We start from the raw sequence: 22,166 nt of genomic DNA on the forward strand, positions 1-22,166 counted from the left end.
AAAGCTCAAATTAGAGATAAGAGTGAAATATTTCTATAAAGTAAATAACAACCAGGTTACTACTAATTATTTTGCAAGACTAGTACAAAATAGAGATTCAAAATCAGAATTCAGCTAAAAAATTGTTTTCAATTTTACTTTTTATGCCTTCTCTCTTGAACAATTATTCAGATGGCATTGAATATGTCAAATTTGGTTGGGTTGTTCTAGTTCAAATTTAGGTTATGTTCACTGTTTTCATTTCAATGTTTTATAGAAATAGTTATTGTTGACTGTATTTTTGTTAAATTTTCCCAAATCAAAGATATTAATTCCAATACAAATGTTGGGTCAATAATGTTTAATTGATTGTTCATTGTAATTTCTCATTCAATTTGAGCATTGTTTATGTGATTAGGATGTCTAGTAAATCGGGTATTGGGCCTGTTTTACCATCTAGCTCCAAACAATGTTCTGAGGAAATGTCTGATGAAAGCGGATCAGATTCAGGTGACAATATGATAGGACCAGCTCTACCACAACACCTCAGGAAACAGAAATCGAGTGATGAAAAAGAACCTGATACTACCATAGGACCAGCGCTACCTCCTCATCTTCAAAAAGCTAACGACACTTCAGATCCAAAATCTTTAGGTCCTGCTCTACCCCCTCATCTACAAAAAGCTGACAACACTTTAGGTCCAGCGCTACCTCCTCATCTTCAAAAAGACAACAACACAACAGATCAAGAATCTTTTGGTCCTGCTCTTCCACCTCATCTGAAGAAAAGAATGGTCGAGGAACAGGATGATGAAAGTGAGGATGATGATGTTATTGGACCTGTCCCACAAGACTCCAAGTACTCGGCCTCACAACATAAATTGAACATCAGAGCTCAGTATCTCAAGAGGAAAATGTACGAAGAGGTAACCAATTTTTTTACAAAGTCTGGTTTTCAATTTTGTATAAGACTTTAGGTACAATTCACTTTAGTTTGACTTCAGAAACTACTTTCAAGTTTTACCAAGTTCTACATAAGTTTTTAGATTTGAATTATCATATCCTTTTTTTATTGTGGATGATGCTCACATGAACTTTTAGCTTTTGTAGAGAAGAGGCGAGCAAAGGCGAGTGGCCAGCCGAGCATCTACAAATGCTCACATTGCAGTGTGGCTGCAAGACCAACGTGGCCAAGCTTACCAGCTTGGCTAGCGACTTAGAGAAACAATAGCGTAAGTAGATATCCCATGGTATAGTGCGATTATGTCGCAACTTTTACTGTTATCCCAAGCCGATTACTGTTGATTATTGTCTAATTTAACTGTTTTGTTTGGGTGAGAGTGTATGAAAGGCACAATATGAGAGACTACCAGTGTCACACAGCTTCACTGGAAAGAATTACATGAACTATAAGCTTGTGATAACAGTTAAAGTTGCGACATAAACGCCCTATAGGCCTACCATAGGATATCTACTTACGCTGTTGTTTCTCTATGGTGCGGATTAGGCATTACGCCGTATTTACCTGTTGGCTCAGTCGCTGGCCCAGACTGCAATATGACCAGTGAAGGCCAACGTTGGTAAACCACCCAATAGCGCTCGCTGGTCGACATTGGCCTTCATTGGGTCAACATGCAGATTCGGCGTTATGCCAGCGCCAAGCGGCTCGCTGTATACAGTAAATCTCATGCACGGGCGGAGTGAAGGTGAGCAGTGGCATAGTAGCTATCCACAGTCTCGCGCTCGTCGACATTTGTATGCACTTGGCAAGAGTGTGGAAGCGGCATTAGTCGTCTTGGCTAACCTAGCTGGCCTTATTCTTAGAAGTATCAAGGCCAAGCCATACGAAGCGTTTTCAGAAGAGTCGGCAGGGCAGGAATCTCTCCGATTGGCTGATTCGTGAACGCCAACCCAATCAGCTAATCGGAGAGATTCCAGCTCTGCCAACTCGTCTGAAAAAAAAAACGCTTTGTGTAGCTTGGCCCTAAGTAAGTATTCTATGCTAAATATGGAAGTAAGCTAACAACTCACAATTCTAGAGTGCTGTAAAAAAGCCAACCACACTCAGTGCCGGTTGCACAAAAGCCGGTTAAATTTTAACCGTGATTACTTCCAGGAGAATCAATCAGAGAAGCCGTCTTATCAAAAAGGCCTTCTCTGATTGGTTCTCGTGAAATTAATCATGGTTAAAATTCAACCGGCTTTTATGCAACCGGCACTAAGTATTTAAATTTGGTTACCTGATTGTCTCATTTAGTTTCCAGTGATGGGTCAGTGTGAGAAATCAACAACTATTATTCTAGCACAGAGGTTCCCAACAAAATTTTCCCAAGGACCACCTCATCCATATATTATATTTATGCGAACCCCCACTACTTCTTAAATGCACAGTTATAAAAATATTTTCATCTACAGCCAGAGTAGTTTTTCTTCAAGCTCGTGATTCCTGAGATATCAGGCTCCATACTTGACACATTCACTCTAAAATCTGACCGCAAGTCGAGTCGATTACTAAACTTTTTTCATTGAAATTTTTTTTATAAAAAAAATTTCATTGATGAAAATGCTTGTTCACAACGCTAAGTCGTTGCAAAGGGAAGGATTAAACTCAATGCCTTCTTTCCAAGCTCTTTATAGTTCTTATACGTGCTTTTGCCCAAAAGTCTACCAGAATCGAGTTTATTTCGCCAAAATTACATAGTTACAAAACATGAATGATACATACAAAATGCATAATACAAATGTAAATTATAATAGATCTAAAATGATTTGGCACAGCCAGCAAAGTTAAACTTGTGCGCTAGCTGTGAGTTCATAAAGCCAACAGTACGAAGTAGCCTATAGCAATACTGAAAATTGGAAAAAAATATATACCTATATAATAAATATTATAGTAATGCTTCTTATAAATAATACAATTATAAGAATTGAATAATTTCGTGTTAAAACCAATTATACAGGTGATAACCAAAAACAGTCATACAGCCTACATGTAAATCTAGTTACTATCAAATATTGGTTTTTCATTTCACTAAAGCTAGATAAATCCGCAAGTTGATCTTGTTCCTTTTTCGTGAGTCAGCGAATCTCACCTATATCTTGACAGCAGAAGGGATTTTTAACCCAATTATCATCTGGGTCAGTTTCAGGAAAATATTCCCTGAAACTGATTGATAAGCTGCCTAAATGTTCTGCTATTTTGCTCTTCATTTGATCAGGTAAATTTTCCTCAGAAGCCTTCACGAATTGCTTCAAAGTAGAGAAATTTGTGAATGATTTTTTTCTACCCGCGTTGCCCACATTCGACACTTTTTCACCATAGCACTAATCTTATCTTTCACTTTAAAAATGTCAACATTTTTCCCCTGCAATCTTTGATTCACCCCATTCAAATGTTCAAAACCATCAACTAGAAAAGCAACTGAGCAGAGCCAGGAAAAGTCTGTGAGCAAATCTGCGTACTCAGATCGATGAGAAAAATACGAACCTCATCTCTATTCAATTTAAGTTATACCGTACTTTCTCTAAATTTTCGGTTTATATGTCGCGGACCCCCACAACATGCCCCGCGAACCCCCAGGTGTCCGCGGACCACCAGTTGGGAACCGCTTTTCTAGCATAACTCCTCAAGGAATACTGAAAAACCTGGAGTTGATGAGGGTTGTTCGCTGTTGGTGAGACCAACTACCCTTGGGTCTCCCCACCATTGAAAGCCATACGCTAATAATAATAATCTAAATGATTATCATAATACCAATAATTATTAATGTAGAGAACCGCTTTTAGAGTCAAAGTCAAGATCTGGCTGAAGAGAAATCCAATCTACTCAGTGGATGAATAATGCGCACAAGGACAGCATAGCTAATTCATTTATGTTACAAAGGCCACAGATGTAAGTAATATCATTGGTAAAATACTAATGCAATCATAGTTCGTTGTTGGTTATCCATCTTGTTTTCACTAATATTATTAATATTGTGTTTTTATATAACTTTAAAGTGAAAAAACACATTTTATGGTGTTGCAACGACCGTTTCGTGCTGTTGTAACATGCTGGACGAACAAGTCGTCGCCACACCAAAGAATGTGAGTGTTTTTCCACTTCTAAGTTATATAAAAATACAATTGATTGATTGAGTACTTTATTTATGTAGATTACAATATATACTGGCTTATACACTTATATACAATAGCTTACAATACAGCAAAATTATAGATGAATTTACATAATATAGACTAAGAAAATAATTATTGAACTGTATATGACATGAAAAAGCAATTTGTAATATAATAACTATAGATAATTACATTGCTATGCATCTACATAAATTGGCGGAGCTTTGGACATATCAATGTTCATTCTTCGGAAAGAATATTAAAATATCCTCCCCACTAACTCTCTACCAAAAATCTCTACAATAGCAATCATTGTGTTATTTTTGTCCAAAAAAGGTAGTCCGTCCCACTAGGCGTTAAATCTGCAATACCCATAAAAATCAAGTTGAAATATGAAAATAAAAAAAAAATTTCAAGAACTTGTCCAATTTTCAGTGGGAACAGTAAACTTGAATTAGATAAACCTTCCGGCAGTCGCGAAGTTGTAAAAAGTACAACAGTGTCAGTTTTTTGCTGCACAAAACTATTGAATGGGGTGGTGTCAGTGAATGAGTCACCTATGCATTCCAAAACTTTCTCCCCATCACTCCACTGAGTTGCAGTATCAACCGAGCAATGGTTCAGTCTTTAGGTGCCATTTAGTCGCGACAGTGCATAAGTAGTGCATATGATAGGGAAAGAGACTGTCAACGGACCACTTACACAGAAATGTTGGCTTTGCTGGGTGTATCTTATTGGGCTACAGAAGGAAATCATGCAAATGTTAATAGGCGTGAAATAATCCAATGAGATGGAAATATTAATTATACAATTAATTAATATGTTTTATTATTTATTTTTATCATTTACAATCAACTTAAGGACAAAGAAACAGACTACAGTCCAAAACTTCTTTCTATCCCAATTTCATAAAATAAATTGTCCAAATAAAGGTTATGTGCGACTTTTCAATTCTTCACTATTTTGACAGTAAACAGAGTACATAACACATATAAAAAAAATAGGATGTTGTAAAAATTACAACACGCGACTGCTCGTGTGATTGAGTAGGGCGCTACTTCCGGAAGTTTAAAACTCAAATCAAGTTGGTAACGAAATAACACTCAATAAGCACTAAAAACTTTAAAATATTAAGCTACTTTAAAAAAATAATTTAACCTAGTTTGACCCGCCATCTTACTTCTCTGACGCCATCTATACAGTTGACTAGTCATGGATGTGTAGAAAGAGGAATTTATTTAAATGAAGATAATCCAATTTACCTACTTAGGTTTTGATGTGTAGGACTAGATATCAGCTCAAGCTGTTTTCGAATCATTCGTTGAAGCGAAAAATGAATTTAATGTTCTGTATTGAAAAATTTATTAAAATATATCCAGTAGCTTAATTGCATTTGTAGTGTTTTTTATTATCATATTGATTCATGCATTTCCAATTTATTCATTTCCACTTCAATTATACATACATGTTTGTAGATAGATCGATATGTAGATAATATTATCTTTCTTGGTACAAGAGCATAGATGCATAAGATCAAGTCAAAAGATTAAAACTTCTACACCCATAATAGAGTCAGAAACAAGCCGTAAATGTGTGTTTGTATATTAAATAAGAAGACTATAAAATTGTGAAAAACCACAGATTTGAAAGACCGGATTGACAATGGTGTAACAACCGACACCGGTCTTTCAAATCTGTGGTTTTTGACAATTTCTCAGTCTTTCCATGAATAATTACCACAATATCAACTTCTCAACAACACAAAAAATGTGTTTGTATATATTGTATTGTGTTAACTTGAATAATAAAGTATTTCTTCTATACTATTCTATTGTACAGGGTTGGGCAGGGAGGTATGGATGATTTGAAATAACAGTTACACACTCATTTTTAAACGAAACTCAAAATTTATTTTTTTAGTGTGTACCTTTTAGATGTTTACATTATAAAATTGAAGAGGAAAAAATTAAACATTGATTATGTACGAAAAATAACATCTGTTAAATTCTGTCCGTTTTTGTCACTCCTTTAGACGTTGTGAGAAGTTGTCCATACTGCTCTGAAGCATTGCAGTGAGTACCTGGGATGTAGCCATTATAAAATTGAAGAGGAAAAAATTAAAACATTGATTATGTACGAAAAATAACATCTATTAAATGCTGTACGTTTTTTTCATTCCTTTAGACGTTGTGAGAAGTTGTCCATACTGCTCTGAAGCATTGCACGTGGTACCGCTCGAATTGCCTGTGTTATTGTTCCACTCAGGGCTTCAAGGGTTTGTGGTTTGTTTATGTATACACGTTCTTTTAGGTAGCCCCATAAAACTAATTATTGGCCCTTACTTTTTTCGAGAAAACGGTCGAACCGTCACTGTCAATATGGATCGTTACCTTACTATGCTGCGTGAATTTTTATGCCACAATTGAGAAGACGTCGTATCAACGTCGATACTGTGTGGTTTTAATAAGGTGGGGTGACATGCCATACATCGAGAGCAGCTATGGAATTTCTAAGGCAGATCTTCCCTGGGTGCCTCATTTCGTTGCGTGGAGAGTGGAGTGGCCTCCTCGGTCACCGGACCTGTCACCTTGTGACCATTTTTTATGAAGCTACCTAAAGGAACGTGTGTAAATAAACAAACCACAAACCCTTGAAGCCCTGAGTGGACCAATAACAAAGGCAATTCGAGCGGTACCACGTGATATGCTTCAGAGGAGTATGGACAACTTCTCACAACGTCTACAGAAGTGTATGGACAAAACGAATCAATAATCAATAATCTTTATTCTTGTCATCGAACATTACAAATGTTATAAATAAACGTCATGTGAAGATAATACATAGATAGCATTGCATATACTAATAATATACCGTACCGCTAACACATATATACGTAACATTAAACATGTACACATATGTATACATATACAAATATAATATAAAACAGTCAGATGCTCACGTTATGAATTTCACTCGTCAATTGTATAAAAAGCCTGTTTTTTAAGCACTTAACAGATGTTATTTTTTGTACATAATCAATGTTTTAATTTTTCCTCTTCAATTTTTATAATGGCTACATCCAAGCTACACACTAAAAAACAAATCAAGGGCACCCTGGAATGTTTGAGTCAGAGGAGTGACTTCATGGCCACAACACAAGAGGCAGAAGCCAACTCAACCTGCCTTTCACAAGGCTGAGTAGGATACAAAATAGCCCAGGTAGCCTCAGCATGAGGCTTTTCAACCGGCTGCCAGCATCAGCGAGGACTCTTACAACACGGCAGTTCAACAAATTCACCCATGCCTTCCTCGTGAAAACCCCTCTGTATTCAATAAGAGAGTTTTTCAATATCCCGGATGTTACCATCAAAGAATTTTATACATGAACTTTATGGGATACTGTTTTCTTCATGTGAAATTGTGTTTTTTGCACCTAAGACTTAATTTGCTCATTAATTTAATAAGCTTTATCAATTTCTCCTGTTGTTGATATAGGCTATATGTTTTGTGTGCTTGTTTTTCTGACGAACCAATTGCTACTTTTAGCTTACAAGGTAATAAAGATCATTTATTCATTTAAATTTCAAGTTTCGTTCAAAAATGAGTGTGTAACTTTTATTTCAAATCATCCATCCCTCCCTGCCCAACCCTGTATAAAAAAGTCCATAAGTGAGTGCGTATTATGGTCAATACGTTGTTGTGCCTATGTACAATCAGTGGTGGGTTAAGTGGAAAAGGGGGCTCTTATTGCCTCAATTTCGCCCACATCACTTTTGAAATTGTAAAGTGTAAATAAAAGGCATTTATCTATCTAAAATAGAGTCATTAAACAATGTTTGAGCCATCAAAATATTCATTCTCGTTAATCAGTTCTCTATTTAAACAGTCGGCCTAACTTGTAAAATTATTTTTCAGAGTAACACCAACGATGAGAAAACAAAGAGAGAAAGTTGGATGTTGGAGCTCCCGCCAGAAAAAGCAGCTAATATTGGACTTGGACCGCGAAGTTTTCGAATGAAAGAAGCACCTGATATGAGTGATCGCTCAAGTTGGACCGACACACCGGAAGATAAACTAAGGAAGAAACTCCTTGCCGAGGTATATCATAATGTTTAGAAAGCATAATCAAAGAAAAAAATAGCATAAGAAGATATCAAGATTCATTTATTGTCAGAACACTTTAACAAAAATGCAAGACATGGTCAACAATTCGATAAAAAAATCTAAAATATAACAATAAACGTTAATCGTCATCATAGTCAGATCGTAATATATACAAAAAAATAAGACAAAGATCAGCAAATTCTATATAATACTAGCTTACCCGGCGAACTTCGTACCGCCAAAAAGTCAATGTATCTCATGTCACACTTGACTTTATTTGGTGAATCATGAAATTTATCTCAATATTTTCATTTACATCTCAATACGGACTTCCTATGTGCTTAAAACTACCGTTTTGATACCAGTAAACAATTTTATCACAGAGTGACGTGTTTATTACAGCTGGTAAGTTTAGATGCTAAATCATATTATCACAACATGATCTTGAATCATGATCATATTCCCGTTCTACGTTAGCCGCTCGGCCGACAATTTTGAAAACATAGGTCTGTAAAATGGATTAATATATAATTATTATTAGCCCCCCTATTAAAATTTCTGGTCAGAAACCATCCCCAATATTCACACAACATATTCTCAAAGTTTCATGCTGTTCTGTTAAGTAGTTTTCGAGTCTATAGGGAACAAACAAACTAACTAACACTCAAACAGACATTCATTTTTATATATAGGCTACTGTATATAGATACGGTAGATAAGAAACATAAATATATCCCATAGTAACCATAGATATAGAAACTATATCCCATAGTATAGGTCGTTTATGTTCCATGGTCGTTTATGTTCCTTGGTCGTTTAGGTCTTCATATGTCGTTTATGGAACAATTTTTATAGCCGATTTTTTGTCAACTCAAACTACTGTCCACTGTCTATTATGACGGGATGAGAGTGTAAGAACGGCACAGTATGAGAGACTACCAGCGTCACATAGCTTCACGAAAAACAACTACAAGGACTATCGGCTTGAGTTAACAGTGAAATTTGGAACTTAAACGCACTATACCATGGGATATCTTCTTAAGGTAGACGCACACAGATCGTCATTGGACAGACGGCACGCATCGGACGGATCGGACGATTAGATTTGATTCGTATCGTATAGGTATGCGCACTCCAATTGAAAACAATGCATCAAATTTAATCGTCCGATGCGTGCCGTCCGTCCGATGACGATCTGTGTGCGCCTACCTTTATGCTATCTTTTCTATATGGCATAATATTCTGAGGTGGAAACTTATGTTTTAGACACCTAATTTTTGAAAGTGAACAGAACGATTTCGTTCGAGTCCAGGTCCGGAAAAATCTGTATCTACAGCGAGCAACCTTCAGGCTATTGACTTGACAAATGTATCAGAAAACTTCTATGTTGTCTTCCATAACGAACTGCTCAATATTGAATCACTTGTTTGTTTTCGAATAGAACGACTAGCAGTCAAATTTCTTCAATAAATTCATTCATTCACTTACTGTGACAACGAGATCTTTCGGCAGGTCCTCCATCTTCATGGTTGTAATCATAGACAAATCTATGAGTCTATGAGTCTTGTCTATGAGTACAACCATGAAGACCTGCTGAAAGATCTCGTTGTCACAGTAAGTGAATAAATTCATTTATTGAAGAAATTTGACTGCTAGTCGTTCTATTTTATAACAAAAAAGTGATATATCAGAAAAGTTGGAGTGACATACAAGCGTCAACTAGCACAATGATACTAAACCGAGGTACTATTTTCTACCTATAAATTACCTTATTTAAAAAGAATACTACTTGAATCTAAATCCTACTTACTATTAGTTCCTCACTACTTTGTATCCCAATACTGAGTAACCAATGTCTAATTTTTCTTTTGAAGCTATTGAAATTTTCCTCTCCTTTGATTTGTAATGGTATTCTATTAGATATTGTAGGCCCTTAACATCCTAGTGATCTTTGCCCAAATGCTTTATTCATTCTTGGTACTTCTTGGTTGTAGCGTTCTCTTATTCTAGTATTATGGCTATGATTTATGATATGGTTCCTATTTTGATGTTTTTTCATATACCCTAATAACAACAATATATACAATTGCCTAACGCTGAGTACTCTATTTTCTATAAATAATTCTACAGTTCGAAACCGGATTTCCCTTTTTCCCATTATTTTCAAAATGCGAAACAGGGAAATCCGGTTTCCAACTGTAGAATTATTTATAGAAAATAGAGTACTCTGCGTTAGGCAATTGTATATATCAGTGGCCGTAGTCGAGTGACTTAGAGGCTGGCTTTGTAAATAAACAAGAGGCCCCGGGTTCGAATCTCGGTCTTGTTTGATATTTTTCTAGGGCCAGTTTCGTGTTTCGGATTAACACGTTAGCCGTCGGTCCCGGCTGCCTAAAAAGCAGTAGTTAAGTCATGTCAGAGACCCTGAAATTGATCAGGTGTGACCCCTGAAGACTCTGACACCAGACCAGAGTCAGCCAGGTCACTTGGCATTCTATTTATTCATTTTATTTATATGTTGAAGTGACGCATAACCTAGCTACATTTGGACTGATGTGAAAATTAGAATTGGAACCGTTTTGGGCGTAAGTCAGTGGTACTTTTCTGTAAGTTGTGTAATTCTGAATGAATAAACAAATTAATTAAATAAATAAATATATGTTTTCTGCAAAATGTTTCTTAGAGATTAGATCTTGTACAACAGAGAAGCTGTCAAAACCACCCTGATACTGCAATATTGAGCTCTATCTATTTCTGTTTATAGTAATTTTTGACTAATTTTGTGAAAGTTCTCCGAATAAAACTGTCGAGTTTTGACATAAAATCAATGAGGTGCTGTATTGGATTCATTTAGTTGGTGCTCATTTGATTCATTCGTATTTTATTCTATAATTTTTTTGTAAGATCAATTTTTCATTATAAATATTTGATCATAGTCATTTAATACATTTCTCAGTGAGGCTTTAAATCTATTATTTTCACTGTCAATTCAAACTTTGTATAAAAACATTTTACAAAAGTGTTTCCACTTTTCAAGTCTTTACTACAGTGTTTCCACTTAGAAAGTGTTTTTTATACGTAGTTTAAATATCAATTATTGTTGTAGAATACTTTGTAGGAAGAAGGAAAGAACACATTGGCCCGGTTGCACAAAATCCGGTTAAATTTTAATCGTGATTAATTTCACGAGAACCAACCAGAGAAGGCCTTTTTGATAAGATAGATTCTCTGATTGGTTCTCGGAATTAATCACGTGATTGGAATTAATCACGGTTAAAATTTAATCGGCTTTTGTGCAACCGGCACAGTCAGCACTAGAATTTATGGTGTTCTATGATTCGCCCTATAACTTTTTGGTACATGTCATTGTATAATGACTACAAACTTGACAAACTGAAAACTTGACCTACTGAAATCTTGAAGAATTTAAAATAGGACTACAAACATCCACGGTAAATTAAGAATGTTTATGCAAAATTTCAAGTTAATCAGTCGTGATGATGCGTCATTCGTGAATTTCCTATCCCCTACGTGTGTAAGTCAATTCTTCCTTTATATTATAGATAATAATTATTGTTGCAAATTTTCAGGCCGGAATAGAGACTGAACCGAAGAGTGAAGACATGAGTCAGGTGGCAATCAAGGAGAGAGATAAGGCGATGGAAAAGATGGCCGCCAAATGCAAGAAAGACAAAAAGCAATTGTCGTTGTTGCAAATGCACCAAAAGGAGCAGAAGAAGAAACGAAAGGTAAATGGAAAGTTACAATCAAATAAATAAAAACATTACAATAAAAAAAATAAAAACATTTAAAAGCAGAGCAGCTATCAAATGAAAACATTCCCAACAAACGGTTTTCTGAACTATAATAAAATAAAAAATACTTTTGGAGAGGTTTAGTTGATGAGGCCAAGTACCGACTGGGGTACGTGTGGCCACCGCAGTAAGTAATAAGAAAAAAAATCAGTTGTAGAATTTTTTACGTTGATTGTCATTAAAACCAGCCTCAGAGACTAACCATTTCACTATAAATCTTACACTATGAAAAAAATATAAAAGAGTTTATCAGAGATTGACAATGGTGTAATAACCGAAACCGGTCTTTCTAATTATCAATAAATCAGTGGTTTTTTGACAATTTCTTAGTCTTTTTCATTCAATAAAAATATAAAACTTCAGTTCATCCATTCAGCTACCCAAGTAGCTCTGAGATTATGAAAGCAGTAAAAATTATGTATAATATTCTGCTTAAACGATCACAAATTTGGTTTTAAACTAATTCAAAAGGCTTCCTTTTATTCAGCCCCCTGGTAAGATCTTCATTCTGTAGTAGTTGGATTACCGGTATCAGTTGTCCTCCATAAAAGGCAGAGAATAAAGGCAGAGAACTGGCAACGTTTTTCTCCTATCTTTTTCCACTGCCATTATAACGTGGACCTCACTATAGGAATGTTAAGTTGTTTTAAATTTTATTTTAGTAAGAAGATCAGAGCTTTTATAGTGAGGTCCACGTTATAATGGCAGTGTTTGTTTAGCAATGGTATTGCTATCTTTGTCTATCATTCAACAAAGCGGATATCTCTTTCTCGCTTTGCTCTGTTGCCAGATCATCTTTTAACAATGTAGAATAATTAATTAACAAAATATTTAATAATAATTATGAAAATTCATAATGAAATTATTGAAAAATATAATTTCTTGCTTAATTAAATAATATCGGGGCACCGAGCTTTGCTCGTTATTTTTATTTATTGATAAACAGAACACAATTCTCTGAAATGATCGTGTTTATATTTCACAGCTGGCTATACGTCATCTTATGAATTTCGGGGATGCGAATTATCCATTTAATGCCGTTCAGCGAGTTTTCTCAAGGATGAGACCTAGTGCAATCGAATTTTTACATCATAAACCTACTATGTTCCAAATTTCGTGAAAATCGTTAGAGCCGTTTTCGAGATCCGTTAAACATAAATAACCAGATATAAAAATAGCCAGATATAAAAATAACCAGATATATAAATACGGAAATTGCTCGCTTAATATAATAGGATAATTGATTATTTTAAACGAGAATGAACAGTTAATATTACACCAATAAACCTGTATCAGCTACCGTCTGTAGTAGGCATTGACTAGACAGAGGATCGGCAACGTTGTTCTCCTATCTTTCTCCACTGCCATTATAACGTGGACCTCACTATAGGTTTCAGCTCTCCGGAGTTCAGCAGTTGTTTATTAGTAATTCCGTCTATTCAAAATTGAACTTGATTTCATTTTATACAGTTCGAAATTGATAAATACTGTCAATTGTTGTTCGTATGGATAGCCAATCATTGTGTATATTATTCTATATTTAAAAAAAATGTATAAAGAGTAGAAACACTTACATTTTAAACTAGAGCTATATCTCGACAGCTGAGCTGACTTCGCAATCTTGGAGACTGGAGACTGACTTCAATGCATAGACAGACATATTTAGTGCTGGTTGCACAAAAGCCAGGTAAATTTTAACTGTGATTAATTCCTAGAGAACCAATTAGTAGGTTCTGGGAGGACCAGATCCACTGCCCCTGGTGCACCACAAAATGGCTGCCAAACCAGCTTATTATGGTGCACCGCTAGTGTTCCCATGGGATGGCTGACATGAACCGATCCATGCAGTTTGGCGCGCACTTTTGAAATCTATTTTATTGTGTGTAAACACTGGAGCTTGTTTGGTCTCACACAAATGTTGGATATGTCTTACAAAACACAAACATGCTTATGCTCTCTTTTATTCTACAATTTGAAATTTGAAATTTGAAATTTATTTGCCAAAAAATTCATACATTACAAAAATTTGAAATAGACAATTCTAACAAAAACATAATATCTTAAACTAAGAAATAACATAGAATAGAACTTGACTAATCATGAAAACCTAAGATAAAAGTAGAATTTTTTAGGCGCCACCAGCAAAAGAAAAAACATCTTGCCCGCTGGTGGGAGTATTAAATAAATAAATAAATAAATAAAAAGAAAATAAAAAACTTGAAAAAGTAGATCAACTAAAAAGAATAAACGAGTAAATACATAGATATCTTAAAAACTAATGAAAAACTAAATTAAATGAGAAAAAAATTGTTAAATGAGAAAAAAGACAAATCAAATTGGCACTACCACCATTCCGCTCCCAGTGAAAAAAGGCTGAGTTAGCCTGCCCCGGTGCACCAGGGGCAGTGGATCAGGTCCTCCCAGATCGTACTCAATCAGAAAAGCCTTAGTGTGAGTAAAGCATCTACTGTTCACTTACCTTTTTCGTAGGCATCTACTGTTCACTTCCTATGACGCTAAAACTTCTGACCAATAGGAGCTCTCCGGTTCCGGTTAGCTTTTTGTAGATCATATGTTTCCGACCGGTCCATGAATTCTGCAGGATGATCAAAGATGGCGACCGGTTTATGAACTGTCAAAAGCTCCCATGGAACGCGGTTAGTCTGCCCCGGTGCACCAGGGCCAGTGGATCAGGTCCTCCCAGATCGTACTCAATCAGAAAAGCCTTCTTTCCAAAATAGCCGATTGATTATCGTGGATTTAATCGTGATTGAAATTCAACCGGCGTTTGTGCAACCGGGCTTTAGACTACAATCTCCACTCTCCAATATTATAGAATAGAATGACTTTTCTGTTTGTTGACAAGGTGAGGTTTGTAGGTATTATCATAGAGAAACAACAGCGTAAGTAGATATCCCATGGTATAGGGCGTTTATGTCGCAACTTTTACTGCTATCTCAAGTCGATTACTATCGATTATTGTAGATTTTTACTGTTTTGGCCGGGTGAGTGTATGAACTGCACAATATGAGAGACTACCAGCGTCACACACATTTTTGGGAAAGAAATACGTGGACTATCGGCTTGAGTTAACAGTAAAAGTTGCGACATAAACGCCCTATACCATGGGATATCTGCTTGAGCTATTGTTTCTCTATGGTATATTATCCACTCTAACCACGACATAGATTGTAGAAGATTTACAAAATATATGGAAAATCCAGTGAAAATAATTAAGGACTGAAAATTTTGTGAAGTTATAAACTACAAGACTTAACCTTTTTTGGACTATGTGTAACCTTATCTAAATTTAGGAGAGGAACAGCACAAGGTTATCTTATTTTTTCTCTCCCTATCATTTTGATGATGTTCTTACTGTATGAATCAATAAAGAAAAGATATATAATATAGATTGAAGACGGCAACTCTATTGTCATCGAAATATCTCTAGTTAAAAATTTAAGTTTATAAGTATTTATTTATCTATTTTATTCGCAATCACAAATCACTCGTGTTTACGAGTTTGAGTTTCTTGAATAGTTCCAAATTTCTTAAATAACTCAATATTATTCGTTAAAAGTGTTAATTGAGTAGAATATTTCTAATAAATTTATCAATTTAAGTCATCTAAATTCAAAATTTATAGTTTTAATGTTTATTTCGGACCAAAATTTTATAATTGTACACGTGATATTCTAACCTTATCTTGGACTGTGTCACCTATAAATTTGGAAGAAAAATAGCACAATGACTACCTTATTATTTTATCTTTCAATGTTATTACATTAGTGTTATTTGCATTGTAAATAAATAAAATAAATAATTAAAATATGATTGGGAGAAGACAACAGGCACAGCCCAAAACTGTCTTCTCCCAAATTTTTACAAATAAAAGTTTCAAAAAATAATGAGGTTAGATGTCACTTTCCATTCCAAAAAGTCCAATTTACGCTTCAAAACTAATTACTAAACTTATTTCCACTTAATATTTTATTAATTTATATTTTTATAAATTCAATTTCTACTTTGTTTTGCAGAAAGAAGAGAAAGAACGCAAAGGTGCCAAAGCCGAGAGAAGGCCTTTCGATAGAAATATCGACTTACAAGCGAACAGATTCGACGATGCTCAGAAAAAATCGATTTTCAAGAAAGCGCAATTACTGGACACGCGATTTTCATCTGGTCAAAGCAAATTTTTGTAGGAAAATTAGATTTTTTTTGTAGAAGTGAAATTGTTACGGCCACCGAGGTGGGAACTGGTTGGCAGTAACATAAATGTACCAATTCCGGAGATGGACTCCAACAATGTGTATATTCTCGATTTGTATTAACTCAATATAGCCTATTCAATATATACTCGTATTACAGATCAACACTGTTTGAGTAACTTACTTGATTACCTATCAACTCTAAAATTAATTCTGTTTGTTAACTATAGTGAGGTCCACGATATAATGGCAGTGTTTAATTAGCAATGATATTGATATCCTTGTCTATCATTCAACAAAGCGGATAGCGCTATCTCTTCCTCACTTTGCTCTGTTGTCAGATCAGACAATTTTTTATTTATTTATAATTTTTACAAAGTAGCACTGATTGGGAGAGAAAAACTAAGGATACTCCTTGTACTATTTCTCTCCCAAATTTAGATAACATTTTAAAAGTCCAAAATAGGGTTATGATTTCACTTTTCTAAAATTTAGTCCAAATTTTGATGGTTGTATGGTTATATCTGTCATATGTGTCATCATTTGCTCTGTCATATCTCAGTTAATATTGGTCCAATCTTGAAAAATCTGGTACCAATCGATAGGCAATTAGATTTACTAAAAAAAGTTTTTTGTAAAACCAACGATTTCTGAGTTATTTATGAAACAAAATTTTAAATGGCCGCCATTTTGTTTTATGAATTTGAAAGATCATCATATTTTTTTCTAGTTTTGTCTAGTTTTTTATAAATGATCATGCAAAGTTTCAATTTCATATGTTTAACCATTATTTAGAAAAAAATAATAAGTGATAAAAGCAAAATGGCCGCTGTGTGAGTAACTGAAGATTTCCGGACAATTTAAATAATGATATTTAGATATGTTTTCTACCCAGGAACAATGCCCTAGAGTATTGGTAGGGAGTCCGTAAACACTCTGTATATATGATAAAAAATATATATTTTCGCCACACTGCACAGAAAGCAGCTGTTTTCCAGTCCCTAAGTAGATCTGAAAGACCTTGTTTGCAGACGACTCTCGTCTGACGTAAGAAACAGGTTTCTTTTCCTGTCTAGGCCAGAAAGTGTCCTCTTTCCAGCCGTTTAGAATTTAATAAGTCATCCGCTAGATCGGGCGAGTGTCCACTTTCTTCATCAAAGTCGCCATGATTTCAGTTCCAATTTCGAATCAAACTAATTCAGCATTCAATTAGTTATTGTTGATTAGCATTCCGAATTTTCAAAAATGCTTGAAGATGACGATGCCCGTGATATTCCAAGTGAAATTTCAAAAGAATCTGAAATCCTGACTGCAAATCTTCTACCACTAACATCAAGAGATAGGTATGATAACAAGTATTCTTTATTTATTTTGTCAGCAATACCTGTAGAGTGGCGAAAAATATCGTTCGCACCACGGGCAAAAATGTTTTTCCGGCTCTCAATCTTTTCGAGGCCTACGGAAAAGATTGAGAGCCGGAAAAACATTTTTGCCCGTGGTGCGAACGATATTTTTCGCCACTCTACAGGTATTGCTGACAAAATAAATAAAGAATACTTGAATACTGAGATTAAGAATACAGGTTCATACAAAGGTTACTGAGATAAAGAATACTGAGGTTTATACAAACCGATTTCGAGCCGGAAAAATCTCATTTTCTGTTCTAGGTGCGAAATATACTATTTCAAATGTCGGTATTTGGATTGAGGTTTATTGGAAGACACTGAGGGTAGAGGGTAGCGACATGTTGAGGGTTTAGGAAAAAGCAAGGTATTTCCACTCACTCTAAAATAACTTGAGACAATCTTTTTAATTTCATCAGTATATTTCATTTATAAATTCGTATTGATTCATTAGATTGAATTGAAGTAATTCTTTGGTGAGGTGGTGCACTCAGAACAGGGAGGCACATTTAATTCCTCCTAGTTGCTTAGTTATTCAATCATTGATACAGTAATCATTAAAAATAAAATTCAGAACTATTAATTCATTATCTTATCCAATTTATGACGCTAATACTGGTCAATGAGCCTGAACTTATAATAATAATTATTAATTATTAATAACAATGACGACGGTTCAATGGTTGTGGAAGTATAAGTAAATCTGGAATACTGCTACTGGAAAATATAAAAATATTCTACTGAAATAAGAGTTGTACAGTCGATATAAGATATCTAGATGAGCTTATTTATTAGATATTGTAGTGAACTACTTCTGAGTTTATTTATTAGATATTGTAGTGAACTACTTCTGAGTTTATAAGCTCAGTGTCATCAGAGACAAACGTCTCTCTGGTCTCATTGACAGGCTCGCTCCGCTCATCCAGAGATCCTCTCACAATTTGAATTTCAACTCGAACGCTGTTTAATTTATTACAAGATTGATATCAAATACTACAGCTAAGAGCTATCTTAAAAATATCAGTACAGGTTGCTATTAAAGCTGAAATAAATTACTTAGTGTAATAATAATAATTTATCGAACTAGACAGAATAAATAATAGATAATAGGCTACAACGCCAGTACAAGGTTGAAGTAGTTTACTTCCAGGGTTTGGTCTTCAGCCGCCCACTTAGCCGGCTGCGTTAACCGTAGGTGTATCGACATATTTACAGGAACACTGCATCTGCAACGAAAACAAAATTGATTAATTTAATAATTCAGTTTTGACAGAATGTTTTTTCTATTGGATTGAACAGAACTTGTTGATGTGTTTTGGCGTGTTTCTTCACAAATCATGACGTCCCGAGCGAAGTGAGGTCTAAGATTCAAGTCGACGGTTTGGCATTTCTCTTAATGTTTATATGTTGCGCATTTACGGCGAAACGCGGTAATAGATTTTCATGAAATTTGACAGGTGTGTTCCTTTTTAAATTGCGCGTCGACGTATATACAATGTTTTTGGAAATTTTGCAAATCAAGGATAATATAAAGCAAGGGCGTAGAACCTGGGGGGAACACGGGGGACGCGCCCCCCCCAATATTTTATAGTATATGCTAGTAAAATATGTTTCAAAAACCACCATTTAATAAAGCTATTTTACAAAAAAATCGTTGCTGGGGGCTCCCCCCGGACCCCCCAGTACGACCCCCCCTCAATGTCAAACAGCAATCTACGCCTGTGATATAAAAGGAAAAAGGAGCCTCCTTCATACGCCAATATCAGAGTAAAAATCAGACTATAGAATTATTATTCATCATAAATCAGCTGACAAGTGATTACACAAATGTGTGGAGAAGCCATTTTATTGCTGTAGCACATTATACGAATTTTTTTGTAACTATCTATTGTATGTAATTGTAAATTTATCTAATATTTTGTGTAATTGATGCTGTAGTTTTAGTTTTTTTGGGAAATAAACATTTATTTATCTATTTGATTATTCAACAGAGAAATTTATCTATCACACTTTGAATTCAAAAGTAAGGCTATTATAATCCATTTCATCATATTTCTATGAAATTGTTGGTGATATTCACCAAATTGTTGATTATCCAAGTCAATCTCATTAACCCACTCTGACCTAGCAGGCTTAGCTCGATCATATCCAATACTTCTAGTAATATTATTCTCACAAAATTAGAAAACGCCATTTTCTAGGCCCTTGACGCTCAGACGCTTCCTATGTGGAATTGGTTTAAGTTATGTTGGAATAAGTAAAGTTATGTTGGTAACATCAAAATCGAAAGTCATTCACTAGTGTCCCCAAGGTGACCTATCAGTAATTTAGTAATATTAGGATTCATCAGTCCCTGATGCATCATAATGATTATTCTAACAACATGCCTATGAACTGATGGAATACTATAGCTGATCTTATTGTTTGAAACAAAATAAATTATACAATTATTGAACAAATAATAATAATAATAATAATAATAATAATAATATTGTTCAATTTATCTTATGAAATTAAATAACCGAAAATCTTATTTGAAACAAAAAACCTGTGAGCTTCTGTAAATCTTAGTAGAGTAGGTATAATAACATTTTTTTAGCAAAAAGATTCTCTCGGTTTTCACGATCAATTCAGTGAAACTAACAAAAGTTATCTTTTCTTTCTTCCGTATTTAAACAGGTTTAATTGAGTTTCCTTCGAAGTAATTTTGAACAACATCAATGCCTAGAACTCACTGTATATAATGAAGTAATAATCTGAAGCGAGTTCTTGTACTTTAGAATGTTGGTTTCTTCTCTATAAGAGAAAGTCACTTACAAGCTTAATTTCGCATAAATCTTCCTGGGTACATTGGTAGAGTAATGTCACTTTAATACGTTATTAACATGTTTCAATGTCATTCTATTTCAAGTGTCATGTAATGAGAAATCTCACTTTCACTTGCTATTATAAAAAGTACATATGCTGAATAAAGCTGATATAAGTTAGTCCTAAGTTTCCTCCATCGCTCCATGCACACGGACTTGTCGTCTAAGCATGGAGTTATTCATTTACTTTTTAATTGTTTCTCATATTAATGTTACAATCTAATATATTGCGTTTACTTTGTTTTTACATACTATGTAATGTATAACGTTTTTGAATAAATTGAAATTGAAAGTTTCTACTATTTGCAAAAACCAAACTAATTGAATAAAAAGTCAGTAATGAAAGCAAGATATGCTCAATTGTATGAGGATATCATTTACAAGAGATTTGTAGTAACGTGTAATTATTATCTATAACACTTCTTATAATAATCAATAATTGTTTAACTTCTTCATCTATAATTTTTCATAATGTTGTTGATAGATTTATTGGGTGATTAATATTTTATTTTTAATTATTATTTAACCTACAAATAAAATGGAATATTAAATAGAGAATGCATTTATTCAAATGCTAATTAATATATAATTATTATTTAACGAAAATCCTAAATAAATGCTGCAAATCACCCCGAAGACTTCTGCTACTGCAGACATTGACAACAGGGTTAACAGCTAGATGGAAATTCGATGAGGATTTATTTAGGATTTTCGTTAAATAATAATTATATATTGATTAGCATTTAAATAAATGCATTCTCTATTTAATATTCCATTTTATTTGTAGGCACTGTGTTATCATCATCACCTTAGGCCTATCATCAACCTGACTTGAAATAATTGTGAAGAGAATTCTTTAACAATAAATAAATAAACGAATTAGTAGAATATCTTAAAATGAATGAATTCCGGGCTACTTAGTTTTATTTAAGAAATATAATTTTAAATTATAATGTTATAAAATAGTTATAATTTGTATTTTTATCTATTATTTTATCAATTTCAAAAAAGAGGTACTATAATATTCTATTTTATAAATTATGAATTAGTAGAAAATTGCCAGTCGATTACCATCGATGTTTCCTCTATTCTAAATCCAGGTCCACGTTATAATGGTAGTGAAGAAAGATAGGAGAACAGTGTTGCCGATTCTCTGCCTTCTATAAAAATGACATAGCTGATACTGGTATATCTGGTGTATAACATTAACTCTGTTCATCCTTGTTAAAAATAATCAATTATATTCTATTAGTCAAAAAATATTTTTTCCAATGATTGAATTTTCATAATTGTCATGCAATATTATGGTGTTAGTTGATTATATTTCTACATTGTTGAAAAACGATCTGGTAACGTTGCAGAGCTGGAAAAGGATGGCGCTATCTGCTTTGTTGAATGATGGACAAGGATAGCAACACCAATCTTCATCAAATAGGTACTGTCATTATAACGTAGGCTCACTAATAGATGATCGTTCTCTATGATTTATTGTCGTCATAATATTATTATATTTCTCACAAACTTCAGCCCAATGTTCCCAATATACAATGTAGGTACTCTAGGTACAAAATACGTCAAAATATTACGTATAATACGTAAATACGTCAAAATACGTACAACATATTCTAGGTACAATGCTTTTCTCGCTATCGTCTAGTGAGGTCCACGTTATAA

At 34.3% G+C, this 22,166-nt stretch overlaps 2 protein-coding genes across 3 annotated transcripts in view; one reads left to right on the forward strand and one right to left on the reverse strand.

Annotated features, from left to right (window-relative positions):
* Nucleotides 1-12: 12 nt before the first annotated feature.
* LOC111055830 (GPALPP motifs-containing protein 1) lies at nt 13-16,389 on the forward strand. 2 transcript variants are annotated; one of them, XM_039419742.1, is made up of 5 exons: nt 13-633; nt 679-905; nt 8,011-8,193; nt 11,790-11,948; nt 16,052-16,389. In XM_039419742.1, the coding sequence occupies exons 1-5, from the start codon at nt 399-401 to the stop codon at nt 16,214-16,216; spliced, it is 969 nt and encodes a 322-aa protein (XP_039275676.1). In that variant the 5' UTR covers nt 13-398; the 3' UTR covers nt 16,217-16,389. The 2 variants fall into 2 exon arrangements, with proteins under 2 accessions (XP_039275676.1, XP_039275675.1); XM_039419741.1 differs by having other exon boundaries at nt 25-905; nt 16,052-16,387.
* Nucleotides 16,390-18,028: 1,639 nt separating this feature from the next.
* Nucleotides 18,029-22,166, reverse strand: part of LOC111055834 — a 40,215-nt gene continuing 36,077 nt past the window's right edge. The window contains exon 4 of the mRNA XM_039419744.1: nt 18,029-18,851. The gene's annotated coding sequence lies outside the window, so the exon portion shown is untranslated. The remainder of the gene's footprint in view (nt 18,852-22,166) is intronic.

This window comes from Nilaparvata lugens, chromosome 1 (assembly GCF_014356525.2).
Source record: "Nilaparvata lugens isolate BPH chromosome 1, ASM1435652v1, whole genome shotgun sequence".
NCBI classification, from domain to species: domain Eukaryota; kingdom Metazoa; phylum Arthropoda; class Insecta; order Hemiptera; family Delphacidae; genus Nilaparvata; species Nilaparvata lugens.